Genomic DNA, 24,491 nt, shown 5'->3' with positions numbered 1-24,491 from the left:
GGGGGCGGGTTTCAACCTCTGGCTCATGGTGTTTCTACAGTACTCCTGGAACAGGAACCTGAGTTTCAGAAGTTGTAAAGTATCGAATCCATATTCTTTCCAAAGTAAGCTCAAAAGATACTAGGTTCCCACAACCGGAAAACACTGTGGTCAGAAAGCCCCTTGAGAAGCCACATCTGCTGCTCATCCTAAAGCTTCTACACTGAATTAAGCCTGGAAACAGGAGTGGGCTCCTAGCATGTGCCAGGCATAGTGTGAAGCATTTTCTGCGGGCATTTGGTTTAGTCTTCATAACACTCCTAGGGTGTCCTGTCACCTCCATCTGTAGGTAGGAAACTCAAGTTCAGAGAAGAAAAGGGACTAACTCAAGGTGGCTTCTGGGGGAGCGGCTGGAGCTTGAGCCAATCCTGTGTCCAAGCCAGGACTTTCTGTATCTTGTGTTTAATCTGATAAAGTCAGGACAGGATGTCCCAGCCTTCTCCCCGGACCCCCAAGTCAGAATTACCATGACACAGGGTAATTCCCCACATGGTTCTGATGTGACACTCAACCACGGCTTACCTTGACATTGAAGGGAGGCCTAGCAAGGGACCTGTGTGATTGCGATGTCCACCCATGAGAATCCCTGGTCGCTTCTGGTCCAGCCTCCTTGCCACCTCTGCGCTCCCCTGAGTACACCCCATTCTGTGTGGTGTCCTGCCTCTGCCAGGTAGACCCATGCTCCTCTCCCTAAATTAAAGGTGACCTCTTCCACGCAGCCCTCCCTGACCCCCAGACTAAAACCAGCTGTACCACATAGTGCCCCCTCTTGGTGCAATGCACATCAGGGGCTATGACACCAGAGACAGGGACCCCAACTTATCTTTGGGTGATCTGGGAGGGCCATGTGTATGGAAGGTACAAGGCCAGAAGGATTCCCTGTTTGCTCCCTCCCTCTGTCTTTTCTTTCCCTCCTTTCCTTCCTTCCCTCCCTCCCTTCCTTCCTTCTTCCCTTCCTCCCTCCCTTCCTTCTGTCCTTCTTTCCATTCCTTCCTTCCTTTCCTTTCTTCTTTCCTCCCTCCCTCCCTTCTTTCTTCCCTCCCTCCCTTGCTCCCTTCTTCCCTCCCTCCCTTCCTTCTGTCCTTCTTTCCATTCCTTCCTTCCCTCCCTCCCTTCTTCCTTCCCTCCCTCCCTTCCTTCTTCCCTCCCTCTCTCCTTCCCTCCCTCCCTCCCTTCTTTCGATTCCTTCCTTTCCTTTCTTCCTTCTTGCCTCCCTCCCTCCCTTCCTCCCTTCTTCTTCTTCCTTCCCTCCCTCCCTTCTCCCCTCCATCCCTTCCTCCCTTTCCCTCTCCCTTCCTCCCTCTCTCTCCTCCCCTCCCTCGCTCCCTCCCTCCACACTGCAGCAGGGAACAAGAGCTTACCTGCTAGTGGGAAGACAATAGCCAAGTAGACAAATTAAATTGTAGCAGAATTTCACACAGACCCCTGCTCTGAAGGAAAGGCAAGCAAGGTAAAAAGTTAGAGGGTGACTCTGACATAGGGGCTGTTTTAGCAAGGGCAGCCAGGGAAGGTCACTGTGAGGAGGCCATGTTTGGTGGGGAACCGAGTGAAGGGAGAGTGCATTCCAGGCAGAGGGTGAAGGGCCTGAGCCAGGCTAGCAGGATGGCTGTGAGGCTGCAGTGGAGAGGGGAGACCAAGAGCCCACCGAGGAGGGCAGGAGCCCTTTGCTGCAAAGCCTCATGGCTGAGGAGAGTGTGGAGTTTATTCTAGGTGTAAAGAGAAGCCAAAAGAGGGTTTTGACCAGGTGGGAGGGTAAGGGGGCAGGGAGGTGGAGAGTGACAGGATCTGAGAATAAACCCGGGTGGAAGCAAAAAAGCCCAGCTTGGATGGGAGCGTGCTAGAGGTGTGATGGCTGATGCACGGGAGGGGTGATGAGTACGGATTAACCAGGCTGAGAGCTGGATTTACGCCTTCTGAACAATCCTGTGGCTGTAAACATCTCACCCACACGGATGACACAGAGACTCACAGGCAAGGACAGTCACACGGGGCTGAATATGTGCATCCGTTATCTATTTCAGGAGTGGCGGTGGGGGGGGGGGTGCAAACGATTAATACAGTCAGCTGCTAACCAAAAGGTTGGAGGTTTGAGTTCATCTGGAGACACCTCAGAAGAAAGGCCTGGTGATCTACTTCCAAAAAATCAGCCATTGAAAACCCTGTGGAGCGTACTTCTCTGACACACATGGGGTCACCATGAGTTGGCGGTAATTTGGTGACAACTTTTTTTCGTAAATCTATTTCTGCTTGACAAACTACCCTAAATCTTCGGGACTTAGAAGGAATGATGGAATTAGAAAATCATCATTAGTCAACAACCATAATAATTGTTTCAGACAATAATCGTCGGTGCTTGCTAGAACTAGTGGGCAAAACTATGGCAAGAAATAGGATTGCTGCCTGCTGTCAGAGTAGCTCCCTACAAGATCCTTAATGATTTCAAAAGGGAAAATAGAAACTCTCAGCACAGAAACTAGAAGACACCATCTTACCCAAGTGATCAAAGCTAACATCACCCGAATGTCACAAAGCACATCATGTGCCCCCTGAGACGGACACGAGGTCACTCTGATGGTGTGCCTGCCAAAACCCAGTCTGAGGGACGTTCTGCAAAGTAACTGCCCGATACTCTTCCAAAGTCTTGAGGTCATGAAAGACACAGAAAGACTGAGGAGCTGCCTCGGATAAAAGGAGATTAAAGAGACACAACAGCTGCGTGACTGTGAACTGCCTCTGAGTCCAGAAAAGGGGCATCAGAGGGACAGCTGGTAAAATCTGAATAAGATCTGTAAATTAAATAAGAGTACTGCGTCAGTGTTAATTTCCTGATTTTGCTCAATGTACTGTGAGAGAGTTCCTGCGTGGTACAAACGGTTAACGCGCTCGGCTACTATCGAAAGGTTGGTGGTTCAAGTCCACCCAGAGGCTCCTTGGAAGACAGTCTTGGCGATCTACTTCTGAAAAAATGGTCATTGAAAACCCTACAGAGCACAGTTCTACTCTGACATGCACAAGATCACCAAGAATTAGAATCGACTTGATGGCAACTTTTTTTTTTTTTACTGTAAGAAAATGTCCTAGTTTTTAGGAAATACACGCTGAAGTATTGAGAGGTAAATTAAGTAGTGGCTTAAAACCGCAAAAATGTATTATTTCTTATAACTCTGTGGGTCAGCTGGGCAGTTCCTCCGCTGTGTTCACCTGGACTCACTCATGAGACTGCATGCGCGGAGGGCGGCTGGGCTGGGAGGTCCAAGATGGCCGCCCTCAGATGTCTGGGAGTTGGTGCTGGCAGTTGGCTGGGGCACCTTGGTTCTCCTCCACTTAGCCTCTCATCCTCCCACAGGCTAGACGGGCTTCCTTACATGGTCATCTCAGGACAGCATTCGAAGAGGAAGAAAGCAGAAGCTACAAGCCACTTAAGGCCTAGGCTTTGGAGCTCACTTGGCACCCTTTGTGCCTCGTTCTGTTAGTCAAAGCAAGTCGCAAATCCAGGCTGGAAATTTAAGGAGAGGGGGGAAGCAGAATCCTTCTCTGGGTGGCAGCAGCAGTAAAGCATGTGTGGTCATATCTAATGTACCACAATACACCCATCAGGACATATGGAACAAGCGCACCCTTTGTCAGGACTCTGTCTGTCTCTCCCTGATGCTAGGGTCTCCTCACACAGTGTCAGCATCAGAATTTTTATATAAAAAGGGCGTGGGAGGTAGTTCAGTTGGAAGGAGATGGGTTAGTGGATTGTGTGTGTGTGTGTGTGTTTGGTGAAAGTTTACACAGGAAATTAGGATCTCATTTAACAATGTCTACACATATTGCTCAGTGATATTGGTTAGATTCTTTACAATATATCAGCATTCTCGTTATTTCCATTTTGGTTGTTTTGTTTCCGTTAATCTAGCTTCCCTGTGCCCCCTAGCCTTCTCTTCTCATCTTTGGCCTAGGGTAAATGTTAACCATTTGGTTTCAACTAGATGATTATTTTGAGGAGCACAGTACTCAGGGGTGATATTATTTATTTTATGGGCCAATCTGTCATTTGGCTGAAAGGTGATCTCTGGGAGTGGTTGGAGTTCCAAGTTTAAAGAGTATCTCAGGGCAGTAGTCTTGGGGATTCGTCTAGTCTCTACCATCCAGTAAGTCTGGCTGTTTTATTATTTATTTATTTATTTATTTTAGGAATTTGAGCTTTGTTCTGTATTTTTTCTCCCATTCTATCAGGGACCATCTATTGGGTCCCTGGTCAGAGCAGTCAGTAGTGGTAGCTGGGTACCATCTAGTTCTTCTGGTCTCAATGTAGGTGATGTCATTGTTTGTGTAGACTTGTTGGTTCTGTAAACTAGTTTCTTCTTTGAGTCTTTGGTTTCATTTTTCCTTTTTAGCTCGGGACAAGTAGAGACCAACAGTTGTATCTTAGATGGCCACTCGCAAGTTTTTAAGATCCCAGACACTACTCACCAAACTAGGATGTAGGACATTAGTGGACTTGTTTTTTAACTGATTGCAAAACAGCGTTTTCTTTTACTGAGCTGTATTTGTTGTTGTTGTTAGGTTCCGTCGAGTTGGTTCTGACTCATAATGATCCCGTGCACAACAGAACAAAACACTGCTGGGTCCTGCGCCATCCTCACAATCATTGCTATGTTTGAGCCCATTGTTGCAGCCACTGTGTCAATCCACTTGTTGAGGGTCTTCCTCTTTTTTGCTGACCCTCTACTTTAGCAAGCATGATGTCCTTCTCTAGGAACTGGTCCCTCCTTATAGCATGTCCAAAGTAAGCAAGATGAAGTCTCACTATCTTCGCTTCTAAGGAGCATTCTGGCTGTACTTCTTCCAAGACAGATTTGTTCATTCTTCTGGCAGTCCATAATACATTCAGTATTCTTTGCTAGCACCATAATTCAAATGCATTAATTCTTCTGTATGTATTTACATACAGTAAAGTTCACCTTTTTTCCTGTTCAGTTCTATGAGTTTTGACAAATGCATACCATTATGTTACCACCACCACAATCAAAATCTCTCTTGCCCCTTGTAGTCAGCCCCTCCCCACTCCCAATCCCCTGGTAACCACGGGGCAACTCGTCCCTATAATTTTGCCCTTTCCAGAATGTCATATAGATGGAATCATGCAGTATGTAGCCTTTTGCGTCTGGCATCTTGCACTTCGCATAATGCCTTTGAGATTCATCCATGTTGTAAGTATCAGTACTTTGTTCGTTTTTATTGGCTAAGTAGTATTTCATTGTATGGATGTACCACAGTTTGTCTATTCACCCACTGAAGGACAATTGGGTTGTTTCCAGTTTGGGGCAACTATGTATAGAGCTGCTGTAGACATGCATACCTAGGTTTTGGTGTGAACGTAAATTTTCATTGCTCTAGGATAAAATACGTGGGAGTATAATTGCTGGGTCCTATGATAAGTGTATGCTTAGCTTTATAAGAAACTTCCAAACTGTCTTCCAAAGTGACTGTACCATTTTACATTCTCACCGGCAATGTATGGGGGTTCCTCCGCATCCTCATCAGCACTCGGTATTATCAGCATTTTTTATTTTAGTCATTCTGATAGATGTGTAAGGAGACCTGGTGGTGCAAATGGTTAAGCACTCAGATGCTAACCGAAATGTTGGCAGTTCAAACCCACCTAGCCATTCTGCAGGAGAAAGAGCTGGCGATCTGCTCCTGTAAAGATTACAGCCCAGAAAACCCTTTGGAGCAGTTCCACTCTGTCACATGGGGTTGCTATGAGTTGGAATCGACTCCACAGCACCCAACAACAACAATAGATGTGTAGTGGTATCTCATTGTGGTTTGCATTTGTATTTCCCTAATAACCATTGATACTGGAGCATCTTTTCTTGTGCTTATTTGCCATTCATATTATCTTCTTTGGTGAAATGTCTGTTCAAATCTTTTGCACATTTTTTGGATATATTCTTTGCTTTCTTTTTATTGAATTTTGAAAGTCTTTTACATACTCTAGAAGCAAAGTCTTTGTCAAATATGTGTTTTGCCAATATTTCCTTTGTCTTTTTATTCTCTTAATAATCTTTCACAAAGCAGAATTTTTAATGAAGTTCAATGTATCAATATTTTCTTCTATGGATGGTGCTTTTAATTTTGAATCTAAGAAACTTTTGGCAAACCCCAGATCATAAATATTTTCTTTTATGTTTTCTTTTAGAAGTTTTATAGTTTTGAATTATACATTTAGGTCGGTGATCCATTTAATTCTATGTATATGTATATATATAACGTTAGGTATGAGCTGAGGTTCACATTTTTTCATAGGGATGTTAAATTTGTTGAAAAGATAATTGAAGAGCAAATTCACCTGGATTGTGTGCTTATTTGGATGACTAGGGGTGGGGTTGGTTGGGGGTGTGTGATGGAAATTATTGATGGGCAGGGCTAAAGTCCCCCCGTGCTGCCACCTGGGCACGAGGCCCTAGGATTTCCACTCTGCTCTGGGCAGTGGGCAGTCAGGCAGGCCTGGTCAATGAGACAAGCCTTCCGTGGACCTTGCCAACCCTAGTGTGGTTATTATTTAACACCTTGGGTGGAAATGAGATTACCTTATAACTACCGAGGGCTTCAATGTTGATCAAGGCAGGTTGTGCCAGCACAACTTTACTGTCATATGTTTCATGGGTAGGAGCCCCTGATGGTCTCTTGGACTTCTTTGATATTGAGAGGAACGTGGTAAAGTGCTGAAACAAGGAGCACAGCCTTGCAGAGTCTTCAAAGCAGAATCCAGAAATGAGAAAGCAGGATTTTGTTCTAGGCCAACACATGAGCTAGGAAGGACGAAGCTGGGAGGATGAAGCCCCACTCACCAAGGGCGCACAAGAGACCAGTCAATCAATCAAAACGTTGTGCAAGTTAAAACACCATTCAGCTAGACTTCTTCACATCTCACAGAGATTTACAAGGAATAATTTCTCTCCGTGTTGTGGCCACGGGGACTTTGCTTGGTCTTTGTCCCAGCAATCCTACTTCTGGGATTTCTATCCCAAAGAAATAACCAACCAAGTGGACCAAGTTTTGTCCTAGAAGTTTGTTTCTGATGGCAGAAAACTGAAAACGGTCTAAGTATCTGTCTTAGTTACCTAGTGCTACTATAACAGAAATACCACAAGTGGATGGCTTTAACAAAGAGAGGTTTATTCTCTCACAGTCTAGTAGGCTAGAAGTCTGAATTCAGGGCATCAGTTCCAGGGGAAGGCTTTCTCTCTGTGTTGGCTCTGGGGGAAGGTCCTCGTCATCAGCCTTTCCTTGGTCTAGGAGCTTCTCAGCGCGGGAACCTCGGGTCCAAAGGACGTGCTCTGCTCCTAGTGCTGCTTTCTTGGTGGTATAAGGCCCTCTGTCTCTCTGCTCGCTTCTCTCTTTTATCTCAAAAGAGATTGACTTAAGACACAACCTAATCTTGTAGATTGAGTCCTACCTCATCAACATAACTGCCTCTAATCCTGCCTCATTAACATCAAAGAGGCAGGATTTACAACATATAGGAAAATCACATCCGTTGGCAAAATGATGGACAATCACACAATACTGGGAATCGTGGACTAGCCAAGTGGATGCACATTTTTGGGGGACACGATTCAACCCATAACAGTGTCCGAGGATTGATTAAATGAATTCTGGGTTCATTTTCATAGTGGAATGCTATCCAGCCATTTAAAGGGTGATGCAAAGGTACATTGTGTGGTGAGGGAGAATGTTTATGAGATACAGCTGGGTGAGAAAAGTGGGTTATAGGACAGCATGTATGCACAGTGGAAGCACTTTAAAAATATTATATATATTTATGTGAGCATATATATTTCATTGTTGACCTTAACACCCACAGAGCCAATTCCTTCTGTAAAAAATAAATAACAGTTGCAGTAAAATCAGCTCCAACTCATGGTGACCCCATGGGTGTCAGAGTAGAACTGTGCTCCATAGGGTTTTTAAAATGGCTGATTTTTCAGAAGTAGATCGCCAGGTCTTTCTTCCAAGGCATCTCCAGATGGTCTCCAGCCTCCAACCTTTTGGTTAGCAGCCAAGCGCATTAACTATTTGCACCACCGAGGGATTCCCAATTCCTTCTGCAACCTGTCCTTAATCCCTGAAGCTGTAGTGTCAGGGTTTTATTTTAATCAGAAGTCCTGCCCTCTTCTCCCACTGGACGTTTTTTCAGGTCTACTGCCAAGGAGCGGGGAGCTGAGGGGGGAGAGCTAAGAGGCTGGTAGGAGAAGGAGGGGGAGGACCCACAGGAGAAGCAGTAGGTTGGCCATCAGCTAGGGGCCAATGCGGGTGGGTGGCCTTGCCACAGGCTGCTTGCCTCTGTCCAGCTGTCTGGCAGTAGTGATTGTTTCCATAGCTCAGTTCATACTCCCTGACTCCCCACCATCACCAGGGCCACTTGTCTGCACATGACCCCTTGGGAATGAGTGGGTTTGAAATTTTTATTAGTTACGGTATACTTTATTAAAATGGAACTTTAGGCTGAAGGCCACTATATAAAACAGATGCAAATAGAGGTGATCTGTAAAAGGAGTTGGGAGCTGGCGTCCTGTCCACTGGAGACCCCTTTGCTTCCCCACATATACACACCAAGTCCCTGACTCATCTCTGAAGACATCAGGCCTAGAGGTATATTCTGTGGCTCTGGACAATTAGGAGGCAGCTGGAATTCGTCTGCTCAGATGATCCCTCAAGGGCAGGGAGCAGGGATGTTAACCTCCCATCCTACACCCAGCTCAGGGCCTGGCCCTACGTGCTTATAAAATGCTCCTCTAATAGACCACCTCCTCATGGAGCAGCATGAAGGCTATACAAAAAGTCCAAGGGAAGTGTATGGAGGTGGACAGCTGGATGGACAGATGCCAGGGTGATAGTCTAAATATTTGACAACTTGATGGTCCTGGCTCTGATCAGCCATTGGTTGCTGAAATATAGGATGGAATGGGGGTTCCTGGAAGAGGGGCTTGGGACAGTGGTGACTTACTACCCAGGATGGAAGTATTTAAATATTTTAACAAGAGGCCTGGCTCAGTATCATTCATGGATGGGTGGATGGACCAATAGACTGACGGATGGATGGATGGATGGAAAGTTAAGTGGATGAATGAATGGTAGACAGATGGATAAGAGGAAAGACAGAAGGATGGATATGTGTGATGATGGAAAACCATGCAAGCAGAAGGATTGAGTGGAAAGGTGGGAGGATGGATGGGTAGAAAGGTAGATGGATGAATGGACAAGGGGAAAGCCGGAAGAATGGAAGGGAGGAAGGATGGAAGGATGTTTGCATAGAGAATGGGAGGGTGGCAGAGTAAAGCCCTTCAGTGATGACATGGCTCTCGACTCTGGACATCCACAGGTAGCTTCCTGGTCCCCTACATCATCATGCTCATTGTGGAGGGAATGCCGCTCCTGTACCTGGAACTGGCGGTGGGGCAGCGCATGCGGCAGGGCAGCATTGGTGCCTGGAGGACCATCAGCCCCTACCTCAGTGGTGTCGGTACGTGGGGCCCTCTCCAGTCCTCTCCCACCGGGGGACCCCAGTACTCTATCTTGGACAGCACAGGGATGTGGGTGGGAATCCATTGGAAAAGCTGCTGGAACAAAGGGCAGCAGGGGGCCCAAGAGAGAATGCATGACTGGGGTGGACACAGGGCCCAGGAGGGCAGAATGTGGGCTGAGAGGGGCTGGCTCTCTGTGCCCACTGGGCAGTGAGGGAGGGGGGATGGTCACCCCCCGGGGAACTGACACCATATCACTTCTCTCCTCTGGGCCTCAGTTTCCTCATCTGTAAAAGGCAAATAGCTACCCAGCGAAGGAGCTGTAACTCAGAGCCGACCATTGTGGAAATTTACATAACTGCTCCCTGCTTACTGTCAACAACATCTCTCTTTTAGTGAGCACTTACTATGTGCCAGGCGTGCGCTTATATAATATATACGTGCACGAGTTCATTTAAACTACACAGCCCCGCTGTGAGGTTGTGGGGGCGCCACTAACACCTCCAGTCTATGGAAGCTCGGATAGCAAGAGGGTGCAGCTTCATAGCCTGCCTCTCCTGAGTTACTGCACCAGTGTCCCTGGGGACCTCCGGGAGATGGTTAACCTGCCTTGAACAGCCCTCATGGTCCGGGGCTGCCTCTGCCAACAGGAAGAACTTTGACCAGCAATGGCCACACTCTCTTCTGCTCACCCCTCCCACTCCTAGAAAGGGAGGCAAGCAGGAAAGCAAATGACATTTCAGGAACAAGGAGGCATAAACTTGTACACAACCTAGTCTCAGCCGCAGAAGAAACGTGTCCTCCCACATGGCCTCATGTATCATCTCCAAACTCTAACTGCCGCCTCATCTTCAATGACTATGAATGCTAAACATGGAGGTGTGTGGTTTTACAATCTGCCTGGGTAATCCATCACAGGGGGCTTCTCAGAGGCAGCATTTGCTATGCAGTAGGAAAGATGCCAGGAGTTGGAGCCAGCGAGTGGGGTGCTGGTCAATGTTTAACAACCAGCTCTCTGGGGTGCAGGGGGAAGGGGGAGAAAAAAAAGACCTGGCTTGTAGCATTTGCTGATTCCTGTGGTGTAAATACTCCTGCCATAGCCAATTCCAGAATACTAATGAGATGTCCCAAAGTGTGGGATTGCGATAGGGCACACATTGGCTCTGGAGGGTGGGTGTGGGTGGGTATGGGCCGCCCGCATACACTGGCTGCCAACCCTCTCTCGGCCCCAGCCCCACCCTGGGTTCCATGCAGTCTGACCAGAGGTCAGGGAAGTCCCTGCCCCCTTCACTTCTGACATACCCACACACACCCCGGCTCCATGCCACCACTGGGCAGGGTTTGGCCCAAGTAGCTCTACTTCAGGTGAACCAAGAAGGGAGCAACTGTAAGATCTGGCATCAGGCAGCACTTGGCAGTGACAAAGTGCTTCTCACACTAGGCAGAATCCTAGTTCTGCCACTTACTACTTGGGTGGTCTCGGGCAGGTTAATGGCTCTGTGCCTCAGTTTTCTCCTCTGTAAAATGGGGAGAATAATGCCCACTTGATAACATTGTTATGAGGACCAAAGGCATGTAAACTACGTAGGACAGTACCTGGCACTTGGTTCAAAAAGTCATCAGCCTCATGTTGCAGATGAGGGCAAAGAGGTTGGGGAAAGAGAAATAACCCTTACAAGGTACTCACAGGTGCCTGGTCGTGCTTAAGACTCACAAAAACCTGGTTAAGTTTCTGACAGATTTTGCAGATCAGAAAGCCAGGGCGGTCCCTGCAGGCATGTCCTGGGAGCGTCCACTGGACGGGGCCATGCCACCTCGTGCAGACAGCGATGGGGAGGGGCAGTCCTCAGGGCTGTCCTTCTGCTTCCTCACAGGCATCGCTAGTGTGGTGGTCTCCTTCTTCCTCTCCATGTACTACAACGTCATCAATGCCTGGTCCTTCTGGTACCTCTTCCACTCCTTCCAGGTGAGCGGGAGCAGAAGCAAGGAGAGGAGAGCAGGGCTGCTTGCTGGGGCTGGGCAGGGAGGGGCTGCCCACCTGGGGAAGGCAGTGGAGGCTGAGGGGGACAGTGTGAGGGGAAGATAGGAAGTGGTGAGGATGGGGGAAGCCAGTCACCCTAAACCGAGCAGAGAGCTTCTGGCTCTGGGATCCATGGGCCCCCTGGGATTGTAAGCCAGACTGTGCATGTATGAGTGTGTGAACATTTCCAGGGAGCAGGTCCATGTCTTCCGTCAGGTTCTCTCTGAAGGATATGACCCCCAGAATCTTAAGAACCACTGCATAGTGGGCTGAGGGAAAACCTGTGAAAAGTGCTGACGGGATGGGAGTTCACCAACCAGCAAGATAGTAACCACCTTCCTCCTCTTCCTCTTCTTCTTTTCCCTTCCCCTCCTGCTCTCCGTCCTGCCACTGTCACTTATCTTTCCAGGTTTCTGACTCTGTCTCCAGGCTGAGTCCCTCCTTTTTCCTGCAGACCGCAAAGTTCTCCTAGGAGAACTTCAATCCCATGAGGGAGATGTTATTATTCTCATTTTAAAGATGAGGAAGCTGAAATGCAGAGTCCAGTAATGTGGTCAAAGTGAGCACGTTTTGAGTGGCAGAGGTGGGATTTGCACTCAGGCCTATCAGACGCCCAAGCCCTTTCTCATTCCAAAGACAACAGGGGTTTCCAAGTTTATCTCCTACTGGTTTCTTCTCCAGCTGATTGGTAGAGGCTGCTAGTACTGTGATGAGGAGGATTCTGAGGGAGCTGAGTTTGGGATAAATGTGAAAGAAGCTGTAGACAATTTGAGGATTGGCAGTATCTGCCACAGGCTTGGGGTAGTGGCTATCTGCACCCAGGCCCATATTTGCCATTCCTACTTGAGTGTGCTAAGCCCCACCAAGCAGAGCTCCCAGGTCGGGCGTGGTGTTGAGGACAGTCTTACTGCATGTGGCTTCTAGAACCCTCCAGCCCGTGGTAGGAGAGAGGAGGACTGCACAGCCACGTGGACTGAGAGAACTGGAATCCCAGTGTTTCCATTATCTGCTGTGTAACGAACCACCCTCAAACCTACTGGCTTCAAATAACGACCGTTTTGTTGCTCCCAGTTCTGTGGGTCAGGAATTTGGGCAGGGCTCAGTGGGGAAGGCTCATCTCTGCTGCATGTGGTGTCAGCTGGGGCAGCGGCTCAGTTGGGGCTAAAGGTCCAAGAGGGCCTTCCTCACCTGACTGGGATTTGGTGCCGGCTGCCAGCTGGGCGCCTTGGCTCTCCCCGTCATAGCCTCTCTCCACGTGATCTATCATCATTCAGGGATTGAGCCAAAAGGTCTGTACATGACAGTTGGTTTCTAAGAGGGCGGAGCAGACAGCTACAAAGCTCTTCAGGCCTAGGCTGAGAAGTTACACAGCGTTATGTCCACTGCATTCTACGTTCAAAATGAGTCCCAAGCAGCCCAGACCAAGGAGCAGTGGATGCCTATGCTGGATGGGAGGAACTGCACAGACATATGGGGATGGGACAAATGGTTGGCGGCCATCTTTGTAAACACTCTGTCTCACCCAGGAACTCCAGGCCAATGCTAGAAACTAGTTCTCACCTTCCAGTGGGCAAGGGTGGCTCTGGAGCCAGAGGCTCCACCGGCACAGGTCCAAGCACCGTCCTCAGGTACGCAGGCCTGGGCTCCAGCAGCTCACTGGTGGAGCAGCCGTGACCCATCAGGTAGTGCTGCTGGGCCTCAGCTCTGTGTTCTGTCAAAGAGAGGGACTGAACCCAACAGAGTGGTCAGACTTGTTGTTTTAGTAGACTTTTTTCTGTCTAATGAAATCTGAGCTTACAGAACCCCACCCCCATCCCCCCCAAAAAAACAAACCCATGGCCATCGAAACAATTCCAACTCATAGTGACCCTACAAGGACAGAGTAGAACTGCTGCATAGGGTTTCCAAGGAGCAGCTGGTGGATTCGAACTGCTGACCTTTTGGTTAACAGCCGTAGTTCTTAACCATTGTACCACCAGGGCTCCTCACAGAATCCAGATACATACAAATCTGACCAATGTGAGGCTGGTCCTGGCAGAACAGGCGTGGGAACCCCCAGCCCCCTAGCCAGATTTACTTTTCCCTCCCCCTTCCCCAGTTCAGTACCTCAGTTTAGCACTTGGCCTTGAGTCATGTTCATTGGACATGCCCCATTTAGACTCCTTTGTTCATAAGTCACAGAGAACCCAGTTCCGACTGGCTTAGGCAGAAGAGGGTCTTTCTGCCTCTGCTCTTGAACGTCCAGGACTCTAACTGCTTCACATATAGCTTGTCTCAAGCTCAGAGGAAGTCACTAGTACCAGTTTCTTTCTGTCTCATGCTGGCAAGATGACCACAGGGATGCTGAGCCTCATCCCTTTCAGCTTCCAAACCCAGTGTTCATCATTGGGAATGTCTGTCTCCACCACCAGTTAGTGAGGCCAGGACCCGAGTCATTCACCCCAGGATTTGCCAGGGACTTGTGGAGATAAACAAAGACCACCCCCATGAGAACAAGCAGAGGTTATTTATTCAGAGCTTGCTATAACAAGAGAGTCGGCTACCATCACTTGTGATTGGCTGAGACTCAAAGGCAGGCAGGAGAAGGGGAGAGCTTTAGAGAGGAAAAAAGAGAAGGCCTCAGGTGTGCCCTGACTGGACGCTGTTCGCACATGGAAGCTGGAGGCAGGATGACTAGAAGCAGGGCATCCTATACGATTGGTTTGGGGAGCATATTTGGCTTTCTCTGGTCCTGAGTCGGGAGCGGGGACAAAAAATAGGGAAGCTGGTAGTCACTGACCAAGTCCTGACCATTCTGGGCCAATTGCTGCAGAGGTTGTGGCTTGGCTTCCTGGACTGGTTGGTTCAGAAGTTGTGGGTCAGAGTTCTATGGTCATAGATGGTTGGACCATAGTCCATTTGTATACTGTCTCTCAGCCCCTACAGCTGAGTTCAGTAGTCCTCAAATGAACATGTGTGGGATTGCAATGAATGTAGAGTCCCCTCTTCCAACACCCTCCACCCCACCTCTCTCCTATTACCAAGCCTAAGCTGTACCCTGACAAACTCTTCAATTCTCTGTCCACCTTCAGATGCCTTGGCCATCTGCCCTTTGGGGACCAGGGTCCTTCTCTGCCAGAGGTTCTTATCAGGGTTACCTCCTTGTCACTCTTACCCCTGACCTTTGGCCTCAGCTGTCATCTTCTCTGTGTAATGCTTGTTTTGATCCCAAAGGATCCCCTGCCATGGTCTGTCTGCCCACTGAACAGCAACCACACAGACTATGACGAGGAATGTGAGAAGGCCTCCTCCACGCAGTACTTCTGGTACAGGAAAACGCTCAATATCTCACCATCCATCGAGGAGACTGGGGTTGTGCAGTGGCAGCCAGCGCTGTGCCTCATCCTGGCCTGGCTCGTGGTGTATCTGTGCATCCTGAGGGGCACTGAGTCAACCGGCAAGGTGGGCAGCAAAGCAGTAAGGGCCCCTGCTCCAACCTAGCCCCGGGGAATGCCAAGAGGTTATCCTGGCCCAGCCCAGGGAAATGCCTAGAGGTTGTCCTGGTCCAGCCTTGGACAGTGCCTAGAGGTTGTCCTGGTCCAGCCTTGGACAGTGCCTAGAGGTTGTCCTGGTCCAGCCTTGGACAGTGCCTAGAGGTTGTCCTGGTCCAGCCCTGGGCAAAGCCTAGAGGTTGCCCTCTGCAGTTGGGGGCAGAAGCTGTGCTGGGGTGAACTGGGCAGCATTTTGTTCCATGGTGCATGGGGCCACCATGAGTCAGGGGCCATCTCAACATCAGCTAACAACAACAATCCTGACAAAGACTACATGCGTTCCCTGGCCCTTCTTTTGGAATCTCCTTTGTTTTTCCTCCAAGAATGTTGTAGATTGGTCAGAAGTGAGTTCTCCCAATAGGCTTGATCGCATGTCCAGCAAGCGCGCCAGCTTCCCTGATGAGGGAGAAGTGAGCTACCCTGGTGGTAACTCCAGAGAGCCTTCTGGAAAACTGGCTTATCTGGAAGGGAGGAGGATTCTACAGCTTGTTCATCTAGGGAAGGGGGGATTCCAGGGTTTACCCTAAGCGTCCTCTGTGCCCACTGGTTATGCAGGTTGGTTGCCCCCCCACCCCCAGTTCTCCCTTGAGTTCATTCCGATCATTGGCCAGATGCCCAATTTTTCCACTGACCTATCTCCATCTTCCATCTGGTTTATTGTAATCGCAGGTGGATTTATTACTCTTCCCCAGTTATGATGACCTCAGCTAAGAAACCATGATAAAAGACACACCCTCCTTCTCCTGCTGTTCTCAGGGTGAAAGGGCACAGAACGTGACTCTGATCACCTTGAAAATTCATGGGAAGACAGTACCACACCTTGATGGGAATAGAGGACCGAGTGCAGTTCACAAACTAGTTCTTTGTTTTACAGAAGAGACTCTGGTACATATAAGAGTTGATTTATGGAAAAAATTACAACCCTGGATGGTTGGTTGAATATATGCACTTAAAGATCTCTACCTGAAGGCTTTGTTAAAGTTAGAACTACCCAGAATATGAGACACTACTGCTAAAGTTACCATGAAAACCAAAGATGAAATGTCATTGAACTTGTGATGCCTATCAGTAGGAAAAGAGGATCTGGCTGACAAAAAATTCCATTTATGTGCAATTTTAAAGTCTATTGAAGTAAGGCCTTTCATGAGGGTTGCCATAAAATCAGATCACTCAATTTCCTGTGGTATTTATAACAGGGACCTTGGTCCCTACACTGCCATCACTACTTCCCCTTTATGAGCACTCGTGGACAAGCTCCTGCCAGGCCCTAGTCATGGGGAGAGCTGGCCTTCCTCCATACCTCTGATTTTTTTTTTCTTTTAGAGGCAATATGGATCTTTTTTTCTTAATTGTATTTTAGATGAAGGTTTACAGCACAAACTAGCTTCTCATTAAACAATTAGTACACATATTGTTTTGTAACATTGGTTGCCAACCCCACGATATGTTAACACTCTCCCCTTCTCGACCTTGGGTTCCCTATTACCAGCTTTCCTGTCCCCTCCTGCCTTCTCATCCTTGCCCCTGGGCTGGTGGGCCCATATAGTCTCATTTTGTTTTATGAGCCTGTCTAATCTTTTACTAAAGGATGAACCTCAGGAGTGACTTTATTACTGAGCTGAAAGCGTGTCTGGGGGCCATACTCTTGGGGTTTTTCCAGTCTCTGTCAGACCAGTAAGTCTGGTTTGCTTTTTTTTTTTTTGTGAGTTAGAATTTTGTTCTACATTTTTCTCCATCTCTGTCCGGGACTCTCTATTGTGATCCCTGTCAGAGCACCCAGTGGTGGTAGCCAGGCACCATCTAGATGTGCTGGACTCAGTGTGGTGGAGGCTGTAGTACTCGTGGTCCATTAGTCATTTGGACTAATCTTTTCCCTTGTGTCTTTGGTTTTCTTCATTCTCCCTTGCTCCAGATGGGGTAGGACCAGTGGAGTATCTTAGATGGCCACTCACAAGCTTTAAGACCCCAGACGCTACTCATCAAAGTAGAATGTAGAACATTTTCTTCATAAACTATGTTATGCCATTTGAGCTAGATGTTCCCTGAGACCATGGTCCCCACAGCCCTCAGCCCAGTAATTTGGTCTCTCAGGGAGTTTGGATGTGTCTATGGAGCTTCCCATGACCTTGCATTATACAAGTTGTGCTGGCTCCCCCAATATAAAGACAATATAAATCTTGTAAGTGACTGTGTATCCTGCTTTGCTTAGGCCACTAGGAAGCTCAGAGCTGAATTTGGTTCACCTGTAAAAACTGGGGAGAACTTCACATACACAGTGTATAGCTGCCTTTTTCTATGAGCTCATCTTACGGGATTGTCCATGTTTTCCTTTTACGCTGATTTCTTTATCTAATACATATACCCATTGCCATGGAGTCTATTCCGACTCACAGCACCCCTATAGACAGCATAGAACTGCCCCGTAAGGCTTCCAAGGCTGTAATCTTTACAAGAACAGACTGCCACATCTATCTTCTGCAGAGTGGCTGTTGGGTTTGAACCTTTTGGTTAGCAGCCAAGCACTTTAACCACTGCACCACCAAGGCTCCTTTTCTTTATCTGGCAATTTAGAAGTATTAATATGATTGATATATTTTTGTGGGCTGCCTCCAATCTTTTTGGAAGTAAGATCAGGTTAAAGGGAGGGTGGGGGACAGAGACAACCATACTGTTGTTAGCTAGTGCTGCTGTAACACAAATACCACAGTGAGTGGCTTTAAAGAAAAGAAATTTATTTTTTCACAGTTTTGGGGGCTAAGAGTCCAAATCAAGGTCTCAGCCTTGTTGATTCCTTTCTTGTCTGTAGCCCCGGGTATTCCTTGGCATTCCTTGGCTTGTAGACAATCCTTACATGGCATCTGTCTTCCCCCTTTGTGTGTATCTATGTCTATTCTGGTCTTTTTATAGTTCAGAAGTGATTAGGTTTAGGATCCACCCTACTCTGATATGATCTCATTAACATAACAGAAGAGAAACCCTATTTTCAAACAGAATCACATCCACAGGTACAAGAGCCAAGATTTCAGCACATATTTGAAGGGGAGGAAGGATATAATTTAATCCATAACAAATACATTTTTCTCTCTTCTCCACTGAATAAGAGATTGCCTGATGGTTACAAATGTGGGCAACCACATCCCATCACCCCATTTGCCCATCCCATCACCCCATTTGCCCATCCCAAACTCAGAACCTGAGTCTGACCAAGAATCTCAATGCCATTTCCAGAGACACGGTGGTGGTTTACGGGGACAGCAGACTGTCCTGGGAAAAGGGGGGGCTCTGTGGCTACCACACCTCCAAGAGACTGACTGCCCTCTGGTGCCCACAGGTAGTGTATTTCACTGCATTGCTGCCATACTGCGTGCTCATCATCTACCTGGTGAGGGGCCTCACGCTCCATGGAGCCACCAATGGCCTGGCGTACATGTTCACTCCCAAGGTACGGGCTGGAGAGACGGACCCTGAGGGCACCCTCACCCATCTTGCCGTGTTCAAGGATGGGTGGAAAGGGGGCAAGACATAGGGTGGCCAGAAGCTGTAGTATACCCAGGGAGGTCGGTGTGAGCCCACCAGATTGTGGTGAGGGGTATAGGTTACCTGTGAGCACTGGATCACCTACTCAGCCAAGCAGCAATACCCCCCCACCCCCACCCCCCCAAAAAAAACATTGTTGTCAAGTCAGTTCCAACTCATGGCAACCTCATGTGTGACAGAGCAGAACTCCTGCATAGGGTTTTCTTGGCTATAATCTTTACAAAAGCAGACCTCCAGGCCTTTCTTCCATGGTACCACTGGGTGGGTTTGAACCACCAACCTTTAGGTTAGTAGCTAAGAGCAAACCATTTACGCCACCCCAGGACCTCTTAGCAGTCCCCAGGCCCTCTTAATTCTGGTGCGTTAAGTCTTTAGTCTGTCCTCCCCCCATCTCCACCCTCCCCTAGCTGATTGCTACCCAAGCCTCCTGCCCCAAGTCTTCCCCTAAACCCACTGTCTTAGTTACCCAGTGCTGCCATAACAAAATAACACAAAATGGGTGGCTTTGCAGAACAGAATTCTATTTTCTCACAGTTCTCCAAGTCCAAATTCAGGGCGTAGGCAGGACCATGATCTCTGTCTGTCTGTCCCAGGGGAAGATCCTTCCTAGCCTCTTCCAACTTCTGGTAGCCCCAGGCGTTTCTTGACATTCCTTGGCTTGTGGATATGTCTTCTCAGAATATCTTCCTCCTGTGTGACTCTCTTTCCATGACTGTTCTCTCTTTTTATAAGACATCTGCAAAGAAAAACCTATTTTCCCAAACAAGGCCACGTTCACAGGTACCAAACAAAAAAACCCATTGCCATTAAGTCGATTCTGACTCATAGTGACCCTATATGACAGAGTAGAACGGCCCTGTAGGGTTCCCAAGGAGCAACTGGTGGATTTGAACTGCTGACTTTTTTAGTGAGCAGCCATAGCTTGTAACCACTGCACCACCAGGGCTCCCTTCACAGGTACAGGGGTTAGGATTTCAACGTATCTTTTTGGGGAACACAGTTCAACCCTTAACACCCAGCTTCCAGACTGTCAACTAAGTTGTTTACCATAAACATCACTCCCCTGCTCACAACGCATCCATACCACCCCGTTCCCTACAGGGGCGAATCCACACTCCAGCAGGGTGTTCCATGGTCTGTCCCCAGCCCACCCTCTCTCCAAGCACCCCACAGTCAGTGTTCCTCATGGCGGGGGCACTATTGACTTTTGGGGCAGGACAAATTCTTCATTTAGCAAGTCTAACACTGGAATCAAAATGCAGCACCCCCAAAAATGTTCCCTGCATTTCCAAACATCCCCTAATACCAGCGCTGTGCTTCAAACCCAGGCCTAGGCTTCCAGACTACGCCATCTCCATCTCTGGGTGCCCAGACCCACACAGTGCCTGAGTCACAGATCAGGGGCTCAACATGTTGTTAAATGATTTTATCCTACTATTTTCATCTGAGCACTTCCTGTTTGTAAGCTACTGTGGAGGATATGAGGGACGCCCGTATGTTTATCTGCCAGGGAATGGATGAGACTTAGGTCCCAGGGCTCAGTGGCATCACTAGGGTTGGTGTCACCCAGTGCAGTAACTCATGGTGTCACTCCCCACCATGGACCACCTTCCTTACCAGACCATACAGAATCCTTAGTAATGTTTTTTGTACTAATGTTACTCACAAATCATAATTCCTGTATATCGCTCCTTCTTTTCCTTTTACTACTTCATTCTCAAAAAAGTTATCTATATAGTTTCACAAATACTAATTACCACAGTATTCAAGCTAAAACAGCAGAAAATTTGACAAAATCAGCAACTATAAAAACACTGGCAGCAACAAAAACAACAGTGAGTGCTTGTAGTGGGTGCGGACGAAACCACGTGATTTGAAGCATCATTGTAATTGGGTAATAATGACAGCTCTGACCGGAGCACGTTAGAAGGTTCAAAGAGTAGATTAGCGTAGAGTTTTAGCCTTGTAGATATATTGATACATGTAAGCTGGGTTTACAAAAAAATGTTCTTGTTGTTATAACTAACTATAAGGACATTTTTATAAAAAATAATACATTACTGCACAAAAATTTTATAGACATTTTGGTGTCACCCCGTTTGATGGCATCACTTGGTGTAGTCCGCACCTCCCACATCCGCCTAGTGACACCACTGAGGGGCTAGGAGAGATGGGCCCCAGCCCCAGGCCTGCTTGTGACTGGTGTGAGCCTATAGGCAAGTTCCTTCCCCTCTCTGGGCCTCCCTCCCTTGCTGGTCCAAGAGTTTGAGATTCTCACCCAGGGTTCATCAGCCCTGTACCCTGCTGACCCTCTAGCTGGAGCAGCTGGCCAACCCCAAGGCCTGGATCAATGCAGCCACCCAGATCTTCTTCTCGCTCGGCCTGGGGTTCGGCAGCCTGATCGCCTTTGCCAGCTACAACGAACCCTCCAACAACTGCCAGAGGCACGCCATCATTGTGTCCATCATCAACAGCTCCACCTCCATATTCTCCAGCCTCGTCACCTTCTCCATCTATGGCTTCAAGGCCACCTTGAACTACGAGAACTGCTTAAAAAAGTAAGCCTGGGCAGCCCCACTGAATCCCGGCCTTAAGTGGGGAGGCAGGTCCCCAAAGCGCTGAGCTGAAGGGGCAGCTGGGAAGAGGTGGACGCCAAGAAATCAAGAGCACCAGCTTTGGAGTCCTCAGTCCAGGGTTCAGATTTGTACCACCACCACCCCCAAGTAGCTGAGGGGCCTTGGGCAAGCTAATGTCTGCCTTGCAGAGATGAGGGGAGGGCTCAGCTCATTCAAAGCACTTAGCACAATTGGGCATTCAACAAACTTGAGTTTCTTCTGCCTCATCTCTCCCACCTCAAAAGTCCCATCTCTCTCACCTCGAAAGTAACTGAGAGATCTCTAGTTGAGCCATACAGATTACAGAATTTACCTTTTGCGGTCCTTTACCAAATATACAAGAAACGCTATCCAGAAGCTATGCTGTCATTAGCAACAAGTGACTACCTATAAACTTAAATTTAAATTAATTTAAATCAGGTAAAACTGAAAATCCAGCTCCTCAGTCACACTAGCCACGTTGCAACTGCTCAATCACCACATATGGCTAGTGGCTACCATATTGGACAGAGCAAATATAGAACATGTCCGTCATCACAGCAAGTTCTGTTGGATGGCGCTGGCCCAGAGGTAAAGATAGCCTAGCTGTGTGAGTTCGGTTCTATTGTCGTTGCTGATCTTATCTGAAGCTTCCTCAGAGTCGTTCAGAATCACCCTGCCCTTTTAAAAGGGTCACCAGTCAACAGATTCCCTTTGTTGGAGGGGAGAGGAGTGTGACGTGACCTCACTTAATGAGAAAAGAAGAGGCTAAGGGAATGGGCGGCCCCACTCAGAGCCCCAGGCTTCTGAAAGAGTTTGGAGACATGGCCTTTCTAGCCAGCGAAGGCCAATCTTATGGTCTCCTCCACAGGGTGATTCTTCTGCTGACCGATTCTTTTGACCTTGAAGATGGCTTTTTGACAGCCAGCAACCTGGAGCAAGTGAAGACCTACCTAGTGTCTGCCTACCCGAGTAAATACAGTGAGGTGTTCCCACAAATTAAAAACTGCAGCTTGGAATCGGAGCTAAACACAGTAAGTGCCCTGTGGAAACACAGCACATCACAGCTTCATAACAAATCTAATTCCTTTGAAGGCTGCCAATAAGAAAGTCGTGGGGGTGGGGTGGGGAGGAGAGTGTGGAGCTTGGGGGAAACGTGCTGTCCAAGAAAATCAAGGAAAACTGAATGATTTCCCCTGTCCATTCTTAGAGAAGAGATTTCCCCCTGTCCATTCTACTCTGGTGCTAAATAGGAATCCTAGGTATTATAAAGTTCCTTTGGGTTCTCCTTGTCCTTTCTTCCTTTTCCTTTTCTCTTTTTAAGTTTAAGAAATGCAGGAAAGTACAAACGACAATATAACAAGCACCCATATATCCACCACTCAGAATAAACAATTATAAACACCTTGTCATTTGGAGTTCAGATTTTTTAATATATATAAAAGAAAAAGAAAAAAACAAAAAACACTTATGGGGACAAAGCTGAAGTCCCCTTTGTTACCCACCCCAAGCTATTCTCTATTCACCAGAGGCAAGAGTTTTCATTTTAACGTTTTTATTACCCATAAACACTAAATGAACAAATCTGTTGAGACAAGTCCATTCCAACCCTGGTGACTCCATGTGTTACAGAACGGAACTGCTCCATAGGGCTTTCTTGGCTGTAAAATTGCCAGGCTTTTCTTCTACAGCACCACTGGGTAGGTTTGAACCACCAACCTTTAGGTTAGTAGTCAAGCGCAAACCTCTTACAGCATCCAGGGACACATATATGTATCCCTGAATAATAGTTATGTTGTGTTGGTATTTTTTAAATGGACATAAGTGGTCCTGAAAGTTACTTTGCTCATTCAACGTTTTATTTTTGAGATCTGCCCATAGGAATACGTATGGAATCTCATTCATTCATTTCAAGTGCTTCCTCTTATTCCATCGCATACATATACTGCAATGTATTTATCCATTCCCTTCCTAATAGATATTTAGCTTGTTTTCAGATTTTTGCTACTAAGAATACCTTTCTTTGTATTTTATAAAATTATCTTTGCTATGCTGGGACCTTTATTTTTTTCACCTGAACTTTAGGATCAGTTTGATAAGTTCTATTGGAAAACATCCCTTTGGGAATTTTTATTGAAATTGTGTAGATTTTATAGTTTAATTTGGGGAGATATAATATCTTTTTTTTTTTTAATTTTATTTTTTCTTCTTTTTTTTCTTATTGTACTTCAGGCAAAGGTCCACAGAACAAATAGTTTCTCATGAAACAGGAGTACACACACTGTTCCATGACATTGGTCAGCAATCCCCACGACACATCAACCCTCTCCGCTCTTGACCTTCCATCCTTTTCTTTTTTTTTGGTGAAAATACACACGGCCAAAGATACACCATCTCAAAAACTTCCACATGCACAGTCCAGTGACATCGACTATGCCCCTCCAATCGTGCTGCTACTCTCACTGCAGATGAATGTCCACAGAACAAAACAGTTTCCCACCAGTCAGCACACATGTTGCCCCATGACAATGGTCAACAACCTCACAACACATCAGCACTATCCCCACTCAGCCCTGGGTTCGCCACCACCAGCTCCCCTATCCCCCGCTGCCTTCCAGTCCCTGTCCCTGGACGGCTGTGCCTCAGCAGTCCCATTTGGTTTTATGGAGCTGTCCACTCCCCGGCTGAAAAGTGAACCCTGGAAGCGACCCCACCACTGAGCTAAAAAGATGTCTGGGGGTCACACTCTCAGGGTTTCTCCAGTCTCCTTTAGGTCAGTAAATCTGGTTTTTTTTTGGGGGGGGGAGTTAGAATTTTGTTCTACATCCTTCTCCAGCTCTGTCTGGACAACCCTCTGTTGTGATCCCAGTCAGAGCAGTCAGTGGTGGTAGCTGGGCACCATCTAGCTGCACTGGACTCAGTCTGGTGGAGGCCCTGGCAGCTGTGGTCCATTAGTCCTTCGGACTAATCTTTTCCTTGTATCCTGTTCTCTTCATTCTCCCTTGCTCCTGAAGGGATGAGACCAGTGGAGTATCTTAATGGCTGCCCACAGGCTTTTAAGACCCCAGACACTACTCACCAAGGTAGAACGTAGAACATTGTCTTTACAAACTCTGCTATGCCAATTGAGCTAGATGTTCCCCGAGACCATGGTCCCACAGCCCTCCGCCCAGCAATTCAGTCCCTCAGGGAGTTTGGATGTGTCTATGGAGCTTCCATGACCTTTCCTTGTACAAGTTGTGCTGGCTTCCCC

General features: G+C 47.6%; 1 protein-coding gene across 1 annotated transcript in view; it reads left to right on the top strand.

Moving 5' to 3' along the window:
• SLC6A20 (solute carrier family 6 member 20) overlaps positions 1-24,491 on the top strand; it is a 46,004-nt gene that overhangs the window by 4,249 nt on the left and 17,264 nt on the right. The window contains exons 2-7 of the mRNA XM_004368703.1: positions 9,416-9,556; positions 11,432-11,523; positions 14,791-15,018; positions 18,439-18,549; positions 20,961-21,202; positions 22,110-22,272. Coding sequence (XP_004368760.1) covers positions 9,416-9,556; positions 11,432-11,523; positions 14,791-15,018; positions 18,439-18,549; positions 20,961-21,202; positions 22,110-22,272 — 977 coding nt within the window. The remainder of the gene's footprint in view (positions 1-9,415; positions 9,557-11,431; positions 11,524-14,790; positions 15,019-18,438; positions 18,550-20,960; positions 21,203-22,109; positions 22,273-24,491) is intronic.

The sequence above is a fragment of the Trichechus manatus genome, unplaced genomic scaffold, assembly GCF_000243295.1.
Source record: "Trichechus manatus latirostris isolate Lorelei unplaced genomic scaffold, TriManLat1.0 scaffold00001, whole genome shotgun sequence".
Taxonomy (NCBI): Eukaryota; Metazoa; Chordata; class Mammalia; order Sirenia; family Trichechidae; genus Trichechus; species Trichechus manatus.
Note: the sequence above shows the minus strand (reverse complement) of the source record. Positions and strands in the feature narration are given on the sequence as shown.